The 20,671-nt window shown below is 38.5% G+C and overlaps 1 protein-coding gene across 6 annotated transcripts in view; it reads right to left on the reverse strand.

The window, feature by feature from the left end:
- The window catches only part of ARHGEF10 (Rho guanine nucleotide exchange factor 10), a 119,311-nt gene that overhangs the window by 56,855 nt on the left and 41,785 nt on the right, over positions 1 to 20,671 (reverse strand). For 5 of the 6 annotated variants that reach the window (XM_068678435.1, XM_068678437.1, XM_068678432.1 and 2 more), the window contains 9 exons: positions 19,484 to 19,598; positions 17,415 to 17,527; positions 13,687 to 13,764; positions 13,284 to 13,463; positions 11,859 to 11,975; positions 9,734 to 9,826; positions 8,481 to 8,651; positions 6,504 to 6,649; positions 3,294 to 3,469 (listed from right to left, as the gene is read on the reverse strand). In XM_068678435.1, coding sequence (XP_068534536.1) covers positions 3,294 to 3,469; positions 6,504 to 6,649; positions 8,481 to 8,651; positions 9,734 to 9,826; positions 11,859 to 11,975; positions 13,284 to 13,463; positions 13,687 to 13,764; positions 17,415 to 17,527; positions 19,484 to 19,598 — 1,189 coding nt within the window. The remainder of the gene's footprint in view (positions 1 to 3,293; positions 3,470 to 6,503; positions 6,650 to 8,480; positions 8,652 to 9,733; positions 9,827 to 11,858; positions 11,976 to 13,283; positions 13,464 to 13,686; positions 13,765 to 17,414; positions 17,528 to 19,483; positions 19,599 to 20,671) is intronic. The other variant, XM_068678436.1, reaches the window with a different exon arrangement.

Below are 20,671 nucleotides of genomic sequence, written 5' to 3' on the forward strand. Positions count from 1 at the left end.
TGAAAACAGAATATGAAATGTTTTGTGCTTTAAATATTGTTACAGGAAGCAAACACAAGTTATAATTGTTCCCCGTGACAAAACAGTATTAAGTACTGTACAAATATAAGGAATCTGCCAAACAGCTGAGACTTCAATCTTTCTCCATGTTCATAATTAAAAGATCTCATAATCTACTTATGGTGCTAGGGGAGAATAACAGGAATAAGGCAAAAGCACATCAAAGACAGAAGAATCATAGCAGAACAAGCTCAGATTTTTTTCTGCTTTCCCCACACACACCCTGAGGCCACACAGTATCTCTTGGCAAGAGACAAGAAAGCCTTAAAAAAAAAAAAGTTTAACTGAACAGCCCCTAAATGGATTCTCCTCTAAAGTTCAGAGATAAAGACTAGTACACAAAGCAGAACTGAGTAGAAAACTGCAAATTTATGATTTTGCTAACTGAAAACAATGTTCCCACAACATTTGTTTTTCTTTAAAACAGTACTAAAGTACGCCCTTGATTTATAGGTACTAACAAAACCTTTCAACCTTTCAGCAGTTGCATATTACAACCTATACAGGATTAATTCAAATTCAGCTATTACTTTCCCTGCAACACCCAAAGTAAAATTTGCATCTTTAAAATATTTTTTCTTGCAACGTGGTAGAAAGCTTAGGGTGCCAATTGCATTTAGCTGTTACTAGTGAGATACTACGCTTATGGCAAGTTGTCTTCTGTCATAGAATCCAAGGATTCTGGTGGGGAAAAAAAGTTAATTACATTTTTCTTATCATGGCACAACTTGTAATCCTCACAAGGACACAACCAGACACTATACAGAATTCTTGTTGATCTCAACAGTAATATAAGTAAATAACTGGGGAAAATATTTAACCCAGTGTGCTGCAGATACAAACTTTCTTTACTCGCTTCTCCAGAAATGGAAGAGGTGACCCCCCTATTGCTTTTACACAGAATCATCATCATTCTGCACTTCTCCAGTTTCCACAGAGAGAAATGAGAGGTGAAAACACAGACCTACACATGGTTCTAGTTCAAGGAAACCACGATTTTGCCTGTAGCATCCCAAATTGCTCTCGATCATTAGATGTTTAGGCTGTCTTGCTCTTCAACAGATTAAAAACACATTCCATGAAGCCACAGCAGTTCCTTAGCATACTTCAAAACCAGAGGGAAACGCAACATATGACTAGAAAGTGATGTATTTTCAGCCAAGCAATGATTGAATATTTTGCCAGTAATGCTTTGTCATTTGTGTTAAACACCCAAAAAATTTCACTGACAATGCAAGACTACAATGATGATGTGTCATCATCAAATATAAAATACAGTATCTTGGTAGGTGCAGCTAAGCAACACTGAACCACTACAGTCTTACCAATCCCTTCTCTCTGCAAGAAGACTATTTTCTAAGCTTCTTTAATCTTCTGCAGCCAAGAAAACCGTAACTAAGAGAGCACCTCTACAGAAAAATGAACACAATTAAGCATCTATTCAAACTTGTCTATACAGGTCATTTCGGACAAGTCTGCATTCAGAGTAACAGCTAGTGCTGACACAGCACTACATGCAAATAGCAAAGCTAAGCTCATCCTCTTTCATGACTGATTATAATTGATTTAGTTGGATCATTTCAGAGAAATGCTTGATTAAAGTTGAGAGAAGATTTATTCATCTGTATAACCAGTATCCTTCATAAACTTTTTAATTATTACTTTTCAATCCTTTTTATTAGAAGACTGAATTAATGCAGTGATCAGAGCTTACTAAGTGAACAGCAAATTCACCTTGCCTTTTATCTGTTGAGCACAATTTAATTTAAAGTTTGAGACTACAAATGATGTACAAAGTCTTTTTTTTTATTTTTTTATTTTTTTTTTATTGTCACCACACATCATGAAACAGAAACCTCAAAACCAAAAAATTCAAGTAGGTTCTACAGGATAGTTTGGGTAAGGTTTTTTTCTTTCTCCCTTCATCCTCCACTTCCCTATGTGATTTTGCTGGCAGGCAAGGGCTTGATGTAATCAATTATGAAGCTGCTGCATAAAGTTGCGCTAGCAATATTCACTAAGCTGTTCCACCTACATACTATTATGAGGGGAACCAATTCTAAGTTACACGGTCTCTTGTACTCACTCCTCTTGGGGTCATGTATACAGCACCTGTTAATCTATAGTTTAAGAGCTCTAATCTCGTTGCCTAAATAAACCATTAACGTTTTAAAGGAGTTCTTGGAATGAGGTCGTCCTTGAAAAAGAGTCATAAATACCTATAAAAATGTTCTTAGGCTATTTAGAAAGGGAGGAGCAAAAAGGCCTGACACTGTCATTAAGAATAAGGGGGGTATTAAATGCTGCAGCCACACCTCAGTTCTGAAGTATAATATTTATGTCTCCTTACAGCACAACTGTGGAAAAATTCACGAGGCCAAGAGTGCAATATTAAATAAACGTAGTGTGAAATAATGCCCAGAGCTAGCACTGAAACCAATCTAAATTACAATCCATTAATGTGCTTCACAATCTAGGTATATTAAATATGCTTACAAATACAGAATTTATATATATATAAGGCTAGCTACTGAGTAAACTCTTGAAATTCATACATCTCTTGAGGGCAGTTGGCAAGCTTGTAGGAGGGATTAATGAGCACAGAAAGAACTAGCAAACTTCAGAGCCTTAGGTCATTTTTGGAGAGAGGCTGGGAGGAAGTTCCCTATTAGCATATTTTTTAAAAACACTCATCAAAATTAATATTAAGGTGTTTGGGTTTTCTTCCTTGAAGAACTTGATACCGTGCTTGAAGGGCGGGATACTATAGACGTCAGAGAAGTAACTTCTGCCCTTCAGTAACCGCTTGTGGCCAGACTCTTATGCCACAGCAACAGGGTGGCTTGTCAACTTTATCGAAGAGAAATTCCTCCCTTTAACTCTGGGATAAGAACATTTGTACAACCAGCTACCATTGGATAACTGCTCTACTACACCAAGAAAAATCTTCTGCATGTCCATACACATTCAGGGTTTAAACCTCTAGAATTGTTTATGCATTCATGCATAAAACTCTAAAATAGGACAAACACAACTAATTCATGCTGCAAGGCAAGAGATTGTTTTAGCACTTGATGAGTTCTCAGTTTCCAAAGGAAGAGATTAAGTTAACATCTATGTTATAGAATTCTTCTTGCACCAAATGCTTTGTATTCTGTAGCCTACTGCAATTGACACATGTATTTTAGCAAAAAAAAAATTAAATATGTAAATCTGTAACAGCTGTCACTTACTTGGCTTAGAGTTAATGACGACATTTTCAGCAGAGTGCTGGGGTGGAAACCTGCAGTTCTCTCCTTGGCCTTCACTGCTGCCATACTCTATGACTTCCACTTGTCCCAGTGGAACGCTCCATTTTAATAAATACCTCTGGCCAGTTGTCACAGTGCCACTGCTTTCGTAGGATGAGCTGGAAGATACACATACACAGATTATTGTTGTGGCAAGTCACTGTGTTTTATGGCATTCTATTTATTAATTCAGAAAATCTGCTGTTCAGCAGACTGAGTACAGTGTAAAACATTAAAGAAATACATGTATCAGGTTGACTTTTGTGACTGACCTTTGCTGCGAGTACAAAGATAGCTATGCAGGTGCAGATAATCCTGTTTACAGACAGCACAGGACTGCCATCAACAGACCCTACATTTCTATCATTGCAGTTTTTCAGTAATTAAACAGAACTTAAAAGATGCAGAGTGACTCTTTGCTCAATCAGATAATGACAGGACAAGAGGGAATGTTTTTAATCTAACAGAGGGGAAATTTAGATTAGAGATCAGGAAGAAATTCTTCACTCTGAGGGAGGTGAGGCACTGGAACAGGTTGCCCAGAGAACCTCTGGATACCCCATCCCTGGAGGTGTTCAAGGCCTGGTTAGATGGGGCCCTGGGCAACCTGATCTAGTGGGTGGCATCCCTGCCCAGGGCAGGGGGGTTGGAACTAGGTGATCGTTAAGGTCCCTTCCAACCCAAGCCATTCTGTGATTGTGGTATCTTTTAAAATCAATATGCATCTTGACATCCAAACACGAGCGCATAGGACAATACTATGGCTCCACTTTTTCCTGGTTCTTTTTGCTTGTACTGTCTTTTAGGACAGTACTTGAAACAGTGCTAAAAAGCAGTAACTGCTGCATTCAAGAAAGCCTGGATGACGGGACCTTGAAATGACTACCAGGAGGAGGAAGGGCAATGCAACCTCTCAAATGCTGACAAGCCAACGTTTCTGCGAAGTCCAAAGCCCAGGATGTTCTTTACAGGAGACTTTTTGCAATTGCTGTGGTTTCTAAGAGGAATCTACATGTGAGCTGCTGCTAACGGAAGTGTACATCACAACAGGCATTTCAGAGGAAACAGCACGCTGAGGAAGCTTACTTGAAATAGAAATAGAATTCACTGGCTCCTTTTCCTTTGTTTCTTTCATTCTGTTATTCACACATTCAAGCATATGTAACAAACATCTACTATCAAGCACAAAAGAGATATGAAAGGAAACAGGAATGTTTCCTTCACAGAAAGCATGGCTGAAGTAAGCAAAATAAAAGCTTTGGAGAAATCAGCCTGGAGTGTTTAGTGAGAACAGTATCTGGACACCAACATTCAGCTAGTCAGCTAATTATTCACCACACAGTCACACTTCTGTTTCAAAGGAGAGACAAGAATGAACAGAAAAAACAAGTACCACAACTTAAGCAAATATTTATGAACTCTAGATCTAGTTAAAAAGAAAGAAAACACGAGAGGGCAGGACACAGCTGTTCAGTCGCTAGGGATAGCATCCACCCTGTCCAACTCCTGCTACTTAAAAGTTAGGTCTCCAGTTTAAGCCGGACATCTAGGCTACACGTGAAGAAGGACCTTCTGGGGGTCACGGACTGCAGAAATGCATCTTTTGTCAGCTACAGAATATTGTTCTGGAACCAACGCCTGCCAGGCTCCTGGGATGTCTGACTATTTCTGTAAAGACTGATAAAAGGTGGTTAAGAAAATTGAGCTGACACGTGCTGTTCTGCTACCTGTACATGTAAATTCTCTGAAGAAGTTTACACCTCCAGCGGTCAATAGGTAGGCATGCACAAAGCTGAGTTTGAAAACCACTGCTATAACAGAATGCTTAACTTCTACACAGCTAAAACAGCTCATTTGGACCAAAAATTCTGGACTGTATACTAGTGTAATCAATGAAATTTAGCATATTATTTCCTTCATTCCCTAACTATATTTTGCTTGACAAAATAGTTTCTTCTGCAGTGAAAAAAACAGTTAATGTCAGGAACAACAGTGCTGTTAGTTATAACTGGAACTGTTGACTTAACAAGGAACCCAGAGACTTGGCAAAATCATGAACTTTTCAGACGCAAAGTGAAAACAGAGTGCACATTGCCACTTCAGGACCAACTACAAAAAATCCAAGACAATGATGTCATGGAAAAAAATGACAAAATGACAAAATGAAAAAATGACAAAAAGTGGTCAAAAGCTACTAAAGAACTGAATAAATTGTAAAGGAAAAGAATTCCCGGGACAATTGGATATAAGCTTTTGCCATGTAATAACTGCTCTTCAGAAAATGTACTTCTTGCTCACTAATGTGAGACCAAGCATTCACACTACTACTACTACTACTACTGCAAAAATGTGCGCTGCATTCAGACTTCACCAACAAACTAATGTAACAACTCATATTATGCTTAAGAAAAGCTGTTTTTGGAAGATTTTAACAGTCTACATTTTCTCTGTCAGAATGTACCAACACACAAAGCAATTCATGATACAAGCAACATTGGAATGTGAATGTGACCTTGGCATACACAGTGCTATAGTAACAGTAATAGCTACAGCCAACTAAAACAGAAGGCATGTTAAAAAAAATGCTTTCTTCAAAGCACCTCAACTTTAATCCTTCAACATTTGGTCTCAGAGATAAAAACCCTTCCCCAGCTGGAATTTCATTAGCGTGTTCCTTTTTTTTTTTTTTTCTCTAGCTACACGCATTAGCTTTGGTTTTGTTTTAACTTCCAAATCGTGTCAGGTTACAGATGTGTGACAGCACGAATTTAAGGAAGAAGAGAAAAAAAACCTACCATGGTATATCTGCACTCCACTCTACCCTAATGAACACTGATGATTCTACAGCACATTTCTAACTGAAGTTTCCAACTGAGATATATATATATATATATATATATATATATATATATATATATATATATATATACACACACGCACACACACGTGCTCACACACACAAATTTATACTGGAACTTCAAAATATCAGCAGGCAATTTAGAAGAGTGTATAAAAGCCAGCTGTCCGTTCATTATGACAACTGATAGAGATCATTAGACATAGTAAAAACAACAACAACAAAAACTCTTTTCACTGTCATCATTTCCAGCTTAAACTTGAATGATAATGTAAAAAATATTAGTCAAGTCTTACCGTATGTTTACCGTTGCACACATCAGCACATCATTTAACATGAAAAGTCGCCGTTCTTTGGTTTTGATAATTTCTCCTTTGTCATTGTAAACTGTTTCAACCATATCATCAGTCCGCACAAGGTATCTGTTTCCACTGCTAAGTAGCTAGATTTTAAAAACAATCAACATCGTCTATTATACACTGTTCATCTAACATCCAGAACAACAACAACAAAAATGCAATATTGCCATATGACTACAAGCTCACAAGTGAATTTGCCAAATGAATTAAATGTCTTTACTGATTTGCTTTTCATTTCCTGCAGCAGTAACATAACCCCAGGATATATCCTGCAGGGCTTTTAATTCTTCATATGGAACATGTAATTGCACTGAAAGTCTTCCATATTGATAAAGATCCTCTAGTGAAAAAAAAAGTCATAGCTTCCACAGTTTCCACTACTTCCTTCCTTCACCTCTTCTTTCATAGTCCGTTTAAACATTACACATGGTTCCAGCCATCCCAAAGGGGCAAGTCAGAGTGGGTGGAAGAAGAATGCTTTCAGCTTCTCTGTCTACATTGGCTTACAAAACCAGCAAAGGAGTGCAGCTGGCATATTTCCACAGACTGCCAAGAACGTGACACACTCAAAAGGTGCAGGACATGTAAACTGTTCCTGCAATTTTCCTTCAAGTGCTGAGGCTCAGCCTTGCGTGCAAGCATGAACCAATTCCTTACAGGTCAAATACATCTCCATAGTGGCAGAGAAAACAAAACGGTCTGCAACGCACCCATTTCCTATCTATCCATTTCCTTCACCACCTGTTTCACCTTGCCTGGCATTGTATAATGGCATTGTCTAAATCTGTATAAGCAAATATTAAGTCACAAGTTGCACAAGGCGCTAAATGATTTGAAGTGACTACGCAGCTAGATCTCAAATCTCCTGGTACAGAACAGGAGACTTTACAGTTGCTATCAACTGATAAAAAGAAATCTCGACCACCTGCTAAAGGGTACACTCTGTGTCTTTAACTCTTTCAGTCACTTGTAGATAATCATTAGTAGCTAATTCAAAAAGCAGGATTATGAGAACTAGAAAAAGTAAATTACCTGAACCCATTCTTTAATGCACTTAGAATGGAAATAATATGCCAGGATGACAATAAATTCAGTATTTCTTTTTTCATAAATAGCTTAGTAGAAGTACGTTCTGGTTGACTACTTTCTGTTCTTAAAACTACCAGGGTTTTTATGAATCACAGACAAAAGCACTCCTTGCACTCCTTTAGCATGCCTCCATTACTCCATGCCAGAATAAGTACAATCATCTATAACTTCATGAAAGCAATAATTGAAGCACTGGGAAAAACAGAAGCATTTATGATGCAAATAAGCATACATACATCTACAATACAGATAGCTACTAACAAACTCAAAGAAAATTGTTCCTTCCCCATAACTGAATGTCTTCCGCAGTTCTTCAAAGACATTTCTATTGTAAGATCTAAATGTATGAATGAAACAGACTGGGGTGTTCTTCAAAATAGGAAAGATATTGGACATGTTCAATAGCACACTCTCAACCACTCTGCAGTTGGAAGCACTGTGGTTGAAGCAACTGGTTCCTTCCTTTACACAGGAGTAATTCCTTGGTTCTAAGATAAATTTAAGATGAAGTTTCTCATGCAGAAGATTTGCTTGAAAACTTGATACAGAAAAAGAAAACATTATTTTCTACACTGCCACAAAATACCAGCACTGCTGCTGCTATTTCAGCATTTTACCCACCCCACCACGCAGTGGTTTAAACCAGTGAACCCATTCTGTCTTGAAGGTAACTCACTTCTCACACCTACCACCAGAACAACCCCATGGTGTCAAGCACTACAGAAAAAAATGCAGGTGCCCCTTCAGAGTCCATTCTAAAGATTGTTCAAGACCCAGAAACTAATAATAAACTGACTCTTCCATCACACATTTCTACTTCCTAACCTTATTCAGATAACGTTCGTTCATTGCTTTTGCTATCTGTTTTATTTCACAGCGTTGATCCGCATCCCTTTTCCTTTCATTTAACTTCTCTGCCAGTGTTTCAAGTTCGGTAAGAGCCATCTGTAGAGGTAATCTGTCAGGATGTCCTTTATTAGTGTTCTTCAACATATCCTGTAGGGAAATCATAAATGAAAACAAAAATCAGAATTAACTCCAAGCTCAAGTTCAAAAGAGTATAGGATGTGCTGTGGACTTGTGTGCAGAAGTTACTGCTACATTCCTTACCAGAATACTACTAAAGAATAAGACCAATGAACATCTAATGAATATTCAGACTGTGCATCACTTATTTTCCTGAATATCTTAATAGATATTAAAAAAAGATATTGAATGGAGTCATTATTTATAGGAAGAAAGTACAGAAAAGAAACCTGAAAATAAATGAAAAACCTCCAAATGTAACAAAAAAAGATTAGCAGAAGTTGCACACAATAGAAAATGATTTGAAAAGCAATATTATAATATGTAGGTGTCTAAACAATCATTTAAACTTATCTGATACTTCTTATTATAATAATGTTCAATTATCTTTATTACTGTTATTATTCCTCACTAATACACTGACAGCAATATCATACTAAAGTAGGAGACCATACTTATTCTATGGAGGTTACAACAGCTGCTAAAAAACCCTTCCCTTTTGTAGGCACACATTGGAACAATTTGAAATTTTTGCTCCTTCCTCACAGCACTTAAAAATCACCACGAATTCGCTATGGCTTCCTGCCACAATAAACTCCATCTCTTGTGCTGTCTCAAAAGCTCTTGCCACAGCTACCTACCCACAAGCTCCCACCACAACTTCCTCCAAACCTTATCCCGCATTAATTCCTGGACCTTCATCCTGAAGCCTGCCCTGTGTCACACCTGCATAACGCAGCTAACTTTTAGCTCTCTCTGGGATAGACTTGACATAATCTGGAAGGAGTCTGAAACACTGAAAATTGGTCTGGAGCAGGTCTGTAGAGGGGAACTGCGAATTACAGTGAATTGCTTGCCCATGCAATCAGAGATCAGTATGTGATGATGCACTGCAATTTTTTTCCTTGATATTTCCCCTGGATCCAGTGGTCAATGCCACTGCAGCATAGTCTTCTAGCAGAAGACAGCTACCGAGCAATCCCACAAACAAGCCATGTGAGAATGCAGCAAAAACACTTATTGGGTAAATCTGTTTAGTAAATATTCTTTACCTGCAATAGCAGAATGAACTGTGGAAAGCGCTGGATAGGTTTCATCATTAAACCATACAGTGTAATCCGATCAGGGCTTGACTCCTGGCACTGCTGCAATGCAAGAAAGTCACACTGTTTACTCCCTTAAGTGTATTTCCATCAGTTACAAAATGAAAAGATGTCTTGTAAATATTCTGTATCATTTCATTTATTATAACAATGCTACTACAAATATTCCTTCTTTTCATTTACTAGTAGTAATTTTTTTAGAATCACTATTAATCACTATGGTGATGTATTTGGTACATCACCAAACTTAAATCTCCTCCTTAAGTAACTGCAGCTGGGATGAAGCCTCACCAGCAATGTGGTACCTAGGTATACAGTGATAAACCACATCTTTTTTTTTTCTCTTTTCTTTTTAACATAAGCAATGCAATGAAACATCTGCTTAACTTCAAGTACAACAAAATGAACATAATTGTTCCAGTTCTTAAATTTGTAAATCCAAGTGATTTGTCAATTTATACTCTGTAATTTACTATTGCTGATCTGTACCTTGGGCCTAAGAGACCATAGATGTGTGAAAACCAATGTGCTTTTAAGAGGAAATCTAAAGAAAACATCATTATCTCGGTACTGTGGAAACAAAAAGACTTTCATTGTCTTTATTAGAAGAAACTAGGGAAAAGATCATTGATTTATGCTTGGAAAGAAAAATATCAGAATCCATTACTTTGGTTTTCAGGAGTGGGGGATAAGAACAGACAAATTTCATTTGCACATTCAGAAGCCCTGTTTGTCTAAAATATTTCAACTTTTTGAATATTTTGATCAGAATCACACAAGATTCAAAAAAAAAAAAAGAAGAGTAGAAGAAATATTCAATACTAAAAACTAAGCAAACAGTATTAAACTTGTGTGCAGTGCTTACATTTCGACAACCATTTTTTTGCCCAACCACTGGTGGAGAAAATTCTCTTCTCAAAGTCTGTTGAGTTTTGTCCAACTGCAAAGTCGCCGTTGGACAAAATAATAATAAAAAAAAAAAAGGTGGTACATAAATTTACTCTGTCCTAAGAGGTCAACTGTGACTCCCTAGATGGGAGCAGCACCAGTGCTGGTACTGACAAGGATTGACAAGAGCGTAAATGATGCCACTGCTGGAACAATGGGCTTTTACCTGTGTGAGAAGTTACCTTACAGAGTTTCATCTTCGTGGTGCCTAAGGCTTCCAGAACAGAATCCTGTGTACTGCTGCTGCCATAGTTCCAAAATGCTTTGAATTAATTTGAAGATCTGAAGATAGATTAGCAATCAGCTCCCCCTGCCCTTCCTTTCCAATCCTCTAGGCAACCTAAAAGCTTCACAGTTTATCTTGCTGAGGGCACCCAACTTCAGCATTTGATGGACCACTGTGGCAGACCTGGCAGAGTGACAGCTCTGAGAGGCCCAGCTCAATCCAAGACTCTCAGGAAAATGGGACAAACTGAGCTTTCAGGCTCTTGGCAGTGTAACAGACAGCCTAAAAGCCTTGCAATATTTTTTGCATACCCTCTGTAGGGCATCACCCCCAAGGCTTCCCAGCAGTTCCACTGCATGTGCCAGGCTCACGATGCACATTATTGCATTCATCAGGGCAGTAAACATTCTGCACAAAAATTATCAATTTTATCCCCAAATCGTAAAAAAAATAAATAAAATATATTTTCAAAATAATAGGAAATTCTTGTGGAATGGAAGTACAGCTATACAACTGCACAACAGAATGAAGAGATTAGAAGCAAAATAAATCCCAAACAATAGTCCTCCATCTGAGTCCTCTTATTTCATGCTCACCTGATAAGAAAGAATCCCAGTGTTTTGCCAAGTGCAGTGATGCAAACACCAATAAACTGACCTGAACAACAGCAACAAAAAAACACCACTCTGCACTTCCAAACACATCCAGGATCTAGAAACAAGTTATCATTCTCAAAGTAGTGAAAGTGAATTCTCTGTAGACTTTATATGCCTAAGCCATAAAATCAAAGTCACTAAAAAGTCACATAATATACAGTATTATAGTCTATTTTCCCCCTTTTAATTTATAGTGTCTTATTCATATCACATGTGCAGCTGTTTTAAGCTTGAGTGAACTCACCTTTAAGAAATCCAGAAAGGCAGGTTTGGTGGCACATGTTTTCTTAAGAATCCCCACTGCTGTACTGAAGTTGTTTACGTATTCACTGTACGCATCTAATACCATAGATTTGGAAAACTAAAAAGATAAAAAGGGAGACCATAACTATAAGCCCAAAGGATGCCCGACAGTATTATTTAGAGCCCTGACTCACTTTGTTAGGAGCTAAAGGCTTTTGCTTGGCTCAGTGCTGGACGTACAGAAATACTGACGATACCCAAAATAACTTTTCTGCAAAACACAGGTTGGAGATGTACAGATGTAGCAGCCATGAATTATAAAATGTAGATTTACAGAAATAGCTTCACCTTGGCTTCAATCTTAGGGCAAAGCCTGGGGACTCTGTGTAATCAAGAAGCCTCCACTGAGATTCAAAGCAGCTAGTGGAATCCCATGACCTTCTCACAGTGGTAATGCGCTGCTGACTGTCTTCCAGATTCAATGAACAAATGAATTCCCAAAGCCTACACACCCCATCTTTAGCTGATGTTTAGCAAGAAAGCAGGTTTTGTGACCTGCAAACAGCCATATGAAGGGCAAGATCTCTGCCCATTGCCTCCTTAGTAAAGATTCTGCAGAGCTTGTCTAGTAAGTACACCCTAATTTGTTTCAGTCAAAGCAAGACACATCTGGTTTAAAGACAGACTCTTTAGTAAACGTTTCATTTTCACTGAAATGGGGTCAAAGCACCCAAAAATGCACATCCCTGCTCTCTTTCAGCTGAAATGAAAGGGTGGTAGTTTCCAGCAGCTGGGTGGCAACAAAGCAAAGTACTCAAACCAACCAGTAGGTAGCCTTCCCTTTCTATTCACACACCTACTGTGGGAATAACATCTTTCTATCAGCCATGGCAACTTTTTGTTTCCTGTAATTCAAGCCAGTGGCTAGTTCAGTTCTTCACTGGATGAAGGTCCATTAAGGGATTTACAAATACTGTGTGTGTGCTCCAGGCTCAGTTCAAACTCAGGAACTCAGGACATCAAGTACTGCGTTTGTTCTTTTTTTCTTTTTTTTCTATTCCCAGTAAATATGCAAAGTCCCACATACATAAAACTACCTGCTTTTTAAGAGAAACTGAACTTTGATCTCACCCTTATTATGGTGAGTTTTTGAACCTATTTCCTCCAAAAAAGAAACTGCTTACTTAAGTATCTCAAAGTTTGATCAAGGCCTGAAAATTTTGGCCACAATGCTTTCTCATCTGCCAACCAAGCTGAAGACACCTGTTGGTGTCAGCTTCCTTACCATGATGGTACACATATACTCTGACAGTTACTGCAGGCATTGGAGAACACGGGATATAAAATGGTCAAATTAAACAGAAAGATACAGAGATTGAATAACAATTCTAAAATAAAAATAATACGTTTCGATGCATTTGCTTACTGAAGCAACGAAGACATCACCAATCATTTCAACAGAATCCCATTCAGATACACGACTCGCCAGTGCTATTTGAAACATCGAATGGCACTGAAGAATTTCCTTAATACGGTAAAAGACCATTTTGAGTTTTCTTTCACTCAGTAATTTTGGTTCCATTTCTGACAGGGGCTTTTCATATTGCTGTGGGAAAAAAAAGATACATAAATATGTTAAAATCGCCTTAAATGGGGTCTTCTATACATAGAAAAAAACAAATTACGTAACAGCACATACGCACAAAATCTCTCTGAACATTTGGCATAAAGCATCTGTAGCAGAATCTGTGAGTCACGCTACAGATTCTTTAAGAATTTGATTAATTTTCGAATTCCCAAGCCATAGAATGCAAAAGTTATTGCAGTACCTCCAAAATTCTTTTCAGAGCATCCACGTAATTCTTCTCACTATCAACTACAGAGCCCAAAATATATCTTCGCACAACCTGTTGAAGAAATAAAGTTACCTGATTAATTTCAAGGAAAACATGTTTATCATAAGTGGGAATGCTCGTGGTAAAAATCCCACATTAATAAAAAGCAAGAAAGACAAGGCAATTTAAATACTGGCACTGCCATACCATAGACAACATACATCTTCAAGAGTCATTAAAAATAATTTTAGAGTAATAGTAAGTTTAAGACAACAAAAGTTATTGTAAGCCTATATAATCTTTGCTGATTGTTTCCAATTTCAAGCTCTAATTTTGAAACATCTTTTATTTTTAGATGTATGAATTTATTCAGTATGAGAAAATATCTTAGTTGGGATTTTTTGGAGGGAATATTAACATGCCTAAGTGAAAATCTTATCTATATTTATACCAATCAACAGAATTATAAGCTTCACGAAATACTGTCATATTTCATGTTTACAAACTCCAGGCTAGTTATCACATATCCTTCTTCACTTCCTAATTCTGTGATTTAGCTGAAACATACTGTATACACATGCAGGTAACATGAGAGAGAGGACAAAGAAGTTGATCTGATTTAAAAGTAAAACTTCTAACTTCTATGGATGATATTTCTTGCTATTTTTAAGGGCTTGTCTTCACCCAAATCCAATTCTTAATCCAACTTTCAAAAGAGGTGTTCTGCTTGAGGGAGAAGACGGTAGGAAGGCAGGGACAAGCCACTTACCCAGAAGTACACGGAAAGGCAAAACTGCTTCTTTTACTACTTTAAGCTAGCCTTGAAATGAGAGGCTAAGACCATGAAATTCACATCTCAGACTTGCTTCTCTTGAAACTCCCCTGCTTCTGATCCCAACGGCCTCCTGCATTCTTCTCTGCAGCTGCCTTTAATTCTTCACACTTGTATTTCATATTATTAAATTATGTGTAGGTCATGTAAGGATTTTCTTTCAAGTGCTGGCATTTCAAAGGAAGACTTCAAAATTATCTGAGGCCTTGCTTAAAGACATAAGTGGTAAAATTCATTGTGTCTAATTTGCGCTTAGACAAGATTTAAGTTTTTTATTGGGTGTAACATATTGGCTGCTCTAATAAAAGATACCATTGCTACTCTTAGTCACAGTTCACACTTTTAAAAAGAATAAATATATTCGAGTTATGCTTTTTCAGGCTGTACAATACGCAAAATAAATGCTTAACAGTGCCTATTGGTCATCATGATATATGTAACTTCCAATAGGCTTGCATGCAAGTCTTACATTTATATTAGCATTGTTGCTAGTAGGAATAGCATATAAACATAAACAACTTAAAATAAAAAATTTGAAAAGAAAAAAATCGAAAGAATTCGAGTCACAGGCTTAAAACGACGCGAAAGCTAACATGATTGAGACCCGAAGCAGGATGTAGTATTCAAACAGGAACTTGCTTTTAAACAAAAGCTACCACGCCACCTACTGTTTAAAGCAAGAACATCCATAAAGACAACTCACTGCAGGGTAATTCAGGTTGGAAGGAGCTTCCCAGTCCAACTGGAACCCCCAGGGCTGCTGGGTAGCCTCCAGTCCCCTGCCTGTGCTGTGCGTGGCACAGGGATACTCTGAACCAAGAGCCAGGACTTGCGTTTGCCACCGTTGCACCACTCGAGTTTGCTGTCAGCCCAGCTCCTCAGCCGTCCAAGTCACCCTGAACAGCAGTCTTACCTTCCAGCATTGTACATGCTGCCTATGTCAATTTGGTTTCTCCTGCAGACATGCTGATGGGAGCACTGCAGCTGGAACCCAGAGCACTGATACAGACATTAAGCAGCACTGGGCCTGTATCACCTCCTGCAGGACAGACACCACTAACACCGGCCACTTGCTGGGCTTTGTACCACTGATGGCACCCCTCTGAGCAGGGCGTTTCAACCTGCTTTCCACTCAATTTATAGTCTGTCTACGGGAATTATATTACACATACAGCTACAAGGATACTTCTGGAGATTGCGCTGAAGGCCTTGCTAAAGCAGAAGTGGAATGATACCCTCTGTTTTCCCCATCCACAAGTTAGTCATCCCAAAGGCACACAGGCTGGTCAGGCACTAATGGACTTACTGAAGACTGTTCCTAATCATCCTTCTGTCCCTCAAAACTCACAAACAGCTACTAGGAGGATTTGCTGCATAACCTCCCAGGGACTGTGATAAGGCCAGCCAGACCCTAGTTTCCCAGACCCTCCTTCTTGAGGATGAGTGTGATAACTAAATTTTTTTGAGTCACTGTGATCTTAGATGATCAAGGCCATACCTTCAGAACCACTAAATATGTGCCACCCAGTTTCATGGACATGTCCATCCAGCCAAAGTACACCTTAACTGTATCTTCCACTGCAGGTAATGCTTCGCCCTAACACAACCTGCCTCTGGGCTTGGGGGCTTTAAAGGCCTGATAATAAACCTTACCAGTAAGAGCTGAGGCAAAGGTGTCACTGACTTCCTCGCTTTTCTCAGCCTGCTTTGTCACTAGGGTCCCCTGTCCCATCAGGCAGGGGATCCATATTTTTATTAGCCTTCCTTTTGCTGTCAGTGTATATATAAGGAACCTTTCTTGTTGCCCTTCACATCTCTCAAGCTCCAGATGAGCTTTGGCTTTCCTAACTCCATCCCTGCTCAGCTGGGCTCCTCTTTACGAGTAGATATACAATATATATCATGACCTACACAGCAATTAACAGCTTACTCCAAATTAAGAGCTCTCTATCTTTCCTGAAGAAAGTACATCCATTTTTAATTACCTACAGCAAACAGTGAAACTCCCACACCCATATTTGGAAAGAAGGAAAATACAGCATTCAGTAATGCTGGCATGTTATAGTAATATAATACATTTGGTAGTTGTATTGTTACAAGATCTAGCACTGCATTGTGCTAAACACATTAGAAAAACAGAACTCACCAAGCAAAACAAAAGCCTGTACCACTCTCTTCAACCACTCCTTAACTTATTTTTCAAGAATACCATTAGCTTCGCCACTCATTTTTTTAAGGTACTGACCAACTCATGACTTTACACCACAAGATACTAAAAACTCTCACACAGTTATTATAACTTGTCACAACAATACAGTAACATGAACCCACAGGATTTATTTCCAGCCAAAAATTCAAACTTATGCTGATTTCAGTGTCTACTGACATGGTTTCCACAGTGACCATAGAAATCTGAGGTGGTGAACAGCAAACTATACTGTTCTGTAGACTTGACTTTACCATGGACAAGTTTTTTTTAGATCAGGAGAAATCTTAAGATGCAGAGAGTACACAGAATGTTCTCCGCATTTAAAAGAGAACTCCTAGAGCACCAGCGTCTTCTGACTCAGCAAAAAATTCTTAAACTCTCCTTTTTCACTCAAAACCATCACATTCAGCTTGAAATGTTTAGGCAGTAAAATAAGTAATTACTGTAGTTCCTAATTTTATAATGCAAAACGTTTTGTACCTCTGGCTGAATTCTTTATTGATATATTTCACACGCACCAATTTTCAAAAAACTACTTATTCAGGTCTGAATTTAATCTCCCTTTATTTTATATCATATGCCAGAATGTTTAAAGAGGAAGGCACCTGACAGCCACTGATGCAGAAAATAAGGGGGAACAAAAAAAAGAGGTAAAAGACCAGGTTTTGAAAAGCCTTTTACCTGCTGCTGTGATAATCCTTCAGGCATAGGGGTCATAATTGCTTCTGCATGCATACAGTCCACATCAATAAATAAGTTTAGTTCCTCTTCTTCCAGACATGATGATCTATGATCTACAAATAGATGAATAAAAAACTGTCAACTTTGACAACACAGAGATTGAGAGACAAATATACTTTTACCCAAGCACAGTATTTACAATGTATCCTTATTTTCACTTCCTGTACAAAAGCAATTTTCTCAGCATTTCTGTATTACCTGTGAAATCACAAAAATACCAGCACTGATAGGTGCTCTAGTACAGAGCATATTTCAAAAGCTATCTCAAAGTCCTAAAATCCACACAGCAGGAGATATCCTATGCATCTTTTGCATGATTTCTCCTTCCTCTTTACAGCTAGGAGCACAGAGCTGTCCAAATTGCAGGACATGACAACTAGGGTTAAAGCTCTGCAACTCCAGGGCCGGCAGTTTTTAAACAAATGACCTTTGGGATGAAATTAAACACAGACATAACATGATTCAGTGCAAGAAAATTCATACAACCTTCCATTGACTGAACTAAAATCAGTAGCCAAACGTATCAAAACATTGGCCTTCAAAAGAGAGTAAGAAATTCTCTATTAGTCCCTATGGACTTCTCAATGCCACTAATTTCATTTGAGAAGCACCACCAAAGTGCAGTGATAGGTGGCAGTACACAGCCAGCCAAACAGCCAGACACCAGCAGAGGAGAGAGAAGGAACAGTGTGAGAAACTGTGGCTTAGAACACAAAGTGAATTAAGGGAAGCAGTTTTGTTGGCTAGAGGAATTAATGAGATTAATCAGCAAATTTGTCACATGCTCCCTGCTGATTTGATAACTGGCTAGAGGATTAGATCTTCCATAGATATCCTGCATCTGCTACCTAACCTCTAGAACCGTGAGGAGGAGTACTGGGCCCATTGTAACACTAACGAAGATGATTTTCTACTGTGTAACAGCAAGAGGGTGAGGATACATTTTTGCTCAATAAACCTTCTGCAAATAATCTTTTATTTTATGGCTGTGACTCACCTAAATTTAGAACCAGTTATTAGAGACCATAATGAGATGTGCACTAGTCCTTACAGATAGGATGCAGCTTTATGTTAGCTCACTTGCTAAAAACATCTTGTTCCAGTCTTGTGGTTTTGGCTTCTTAAAACTGTAGTTTTAGAAGCTCTGAAGTTACAACCATTTAATTAGTTGGGCAGAAACTTGAGCAGAAAAACAGACTACCTCTCAGCCTTATCCTGGAGAATAAATTTGTGTACAGTCACTACCACATGCAAAAAGTAGATGTGGACTGTGGCTGCTGAGGGTCACGACACGGGACTGGTGCCTGTTTTAAATTAGAAGAACACAAATACCTCCAGCCTTTTTATTTTAGAGCCTCTTCTGTTGTGACAGTTCCCAACCCAAAAGCCAGCTTTTGCTAGAAATCAGCAAACCGATAAAGCAGAAGACTCTCCTTGCTACTACTCTCAGGCACAGAGTTTATCCTGTTTGGTTGTTATAGACTTTTTAAATAGCTATCACTCCACTGAAATCCGGATCATAACAGCAGAATTTCTTACTAACAGACACTCAGGAGTTATTAGATGGAGGGAAGTGGACAGACTTAGTACCTTAACATGATTTCTATAATCCCCATAAACCAATATCTAGCTAGCATCTCTGACACTGTTATTTTTAAGTGGACCCTTCTGTGTTGTCCTCAGGTTACCTAGGTCACTGAGGCCCGCACCCCAAACATAAAACTACTCAAGATGCACTGACCACACCGTGATCTGAACTGAATGTTACACTATTTGCTGACAGAGCTGATTTGGCAACCTGACCCAGTGGGTGGCATCCCTGCCCATGGCAGGGGGGTTGGAACTGGGTGATCTTCAAGGTCCCTTCCAACCCAAACCATTCTGTGATTCTATGATTTGATGCAACCAGTACTCAGCTACTAGTACAAAAAACTGCTAGGCTATGTTTCCTTTGTCAGGAACAACTAGAAAAAAACAACATTAGCACAGCATAACTGACACATACATACCTTGGGAAATAAAAGACTTAGTTCTAATGAAAGAACGACCCTTTTTCACAGCTGCTTTTGTTTTTTCAAGTCCATCTTTGGTACCTTCTCTAGCAGCTCTCATGAGCTTTTGCATCTGTAAGATAAAAAGTACATTCTACATGTTCAGTGAATAATACCAACCCGCTTGAGCATAACATGCAGAATGCTTTTGATCCAAATATCTTTTAAAAGAATGCTGTCAAGCGTTTTAGGCTATAAATATAGCCCAAAGTCAATGAAATAGCTATAATAAGTACTCAAATCCATCAAACCACAGATCTGAGCATCTGTACTTCCTAATCAAATCAAACCTTGAGAAAGGATCTCACTTTATGACAACCTCGTATGCACACCCAAAATAACAGGAATGCTTTAAGAATCCTTCTGCTTCAAACATCTGAACTTAAAATAGTCTCAAAAGCTCGACTTTATAATATATAACAAATAAACACTAAGAACATGTCATTAATGGTAAGGGTTCTTATTTATCTTCTAACTCTGCCGAAGTATTTCTGACCTAAAAATTCAGTTCTGTATTAACTATATTCTTAAATAAACACTGTGTTTTGCAGAAAATGTTACAACTAATAATTTCATTAATTGAAGAAATCAGTAAGTTGATCTAATTAAGTGTATTTTGTAGTACAATACTACAGCAAAAAAGTTTAATGGAAAAAAAAGTAGTGCTGTTTTGCTAGGACATGTTCATTAAAAACTGCTTTGTACTCTTCCTTTCCTAAATGCTGCCAAGGCAAAAAAGAAAAAAAATACAAATAAAACCCCACTACTGCCAGAACCGTGCTGACATCATCAGCTGCACCAGAATACAAACAAAGCTGTCTTGCTGCACTCAGGCAGTTTTTTTCTGTCCGAGTTGAAGTTTTTAGCAAAAAAGCAGCCTTTTCATGCTGGCTCCATTCAGAATGGCCAGCAGCACGATTCTCTGTCCTACAATTTGCTGTGACATGGACAGAGCGCCAGGGTCACGCTCGCCCTGTGGAGCTCCCTGGGGTTTCACAAAGGCACCAGGGCTCACTCCTCGCTCAGGCTCTGGGATAAGGGCAGGCCAATGCGCTACCCGATCTTCTGAAATTGTTACAATTGACAAATAAACATGAGGAAAAGCCCTCGACAAAGCACTTTTAAGACAAACTACATAGCAATCCA

Source organism: Anas acuta, chromosome 3 (assembly GCF_963932015.1).
Source record: "Anas acuta chromosome 3, bAnaAcu1.1, whole genome shotgun sequence".
NCBI lineage: Eukaryota > Metazoa > Chordata > Aves > Anseriformes > Anatidae > Anas > Anas acuta.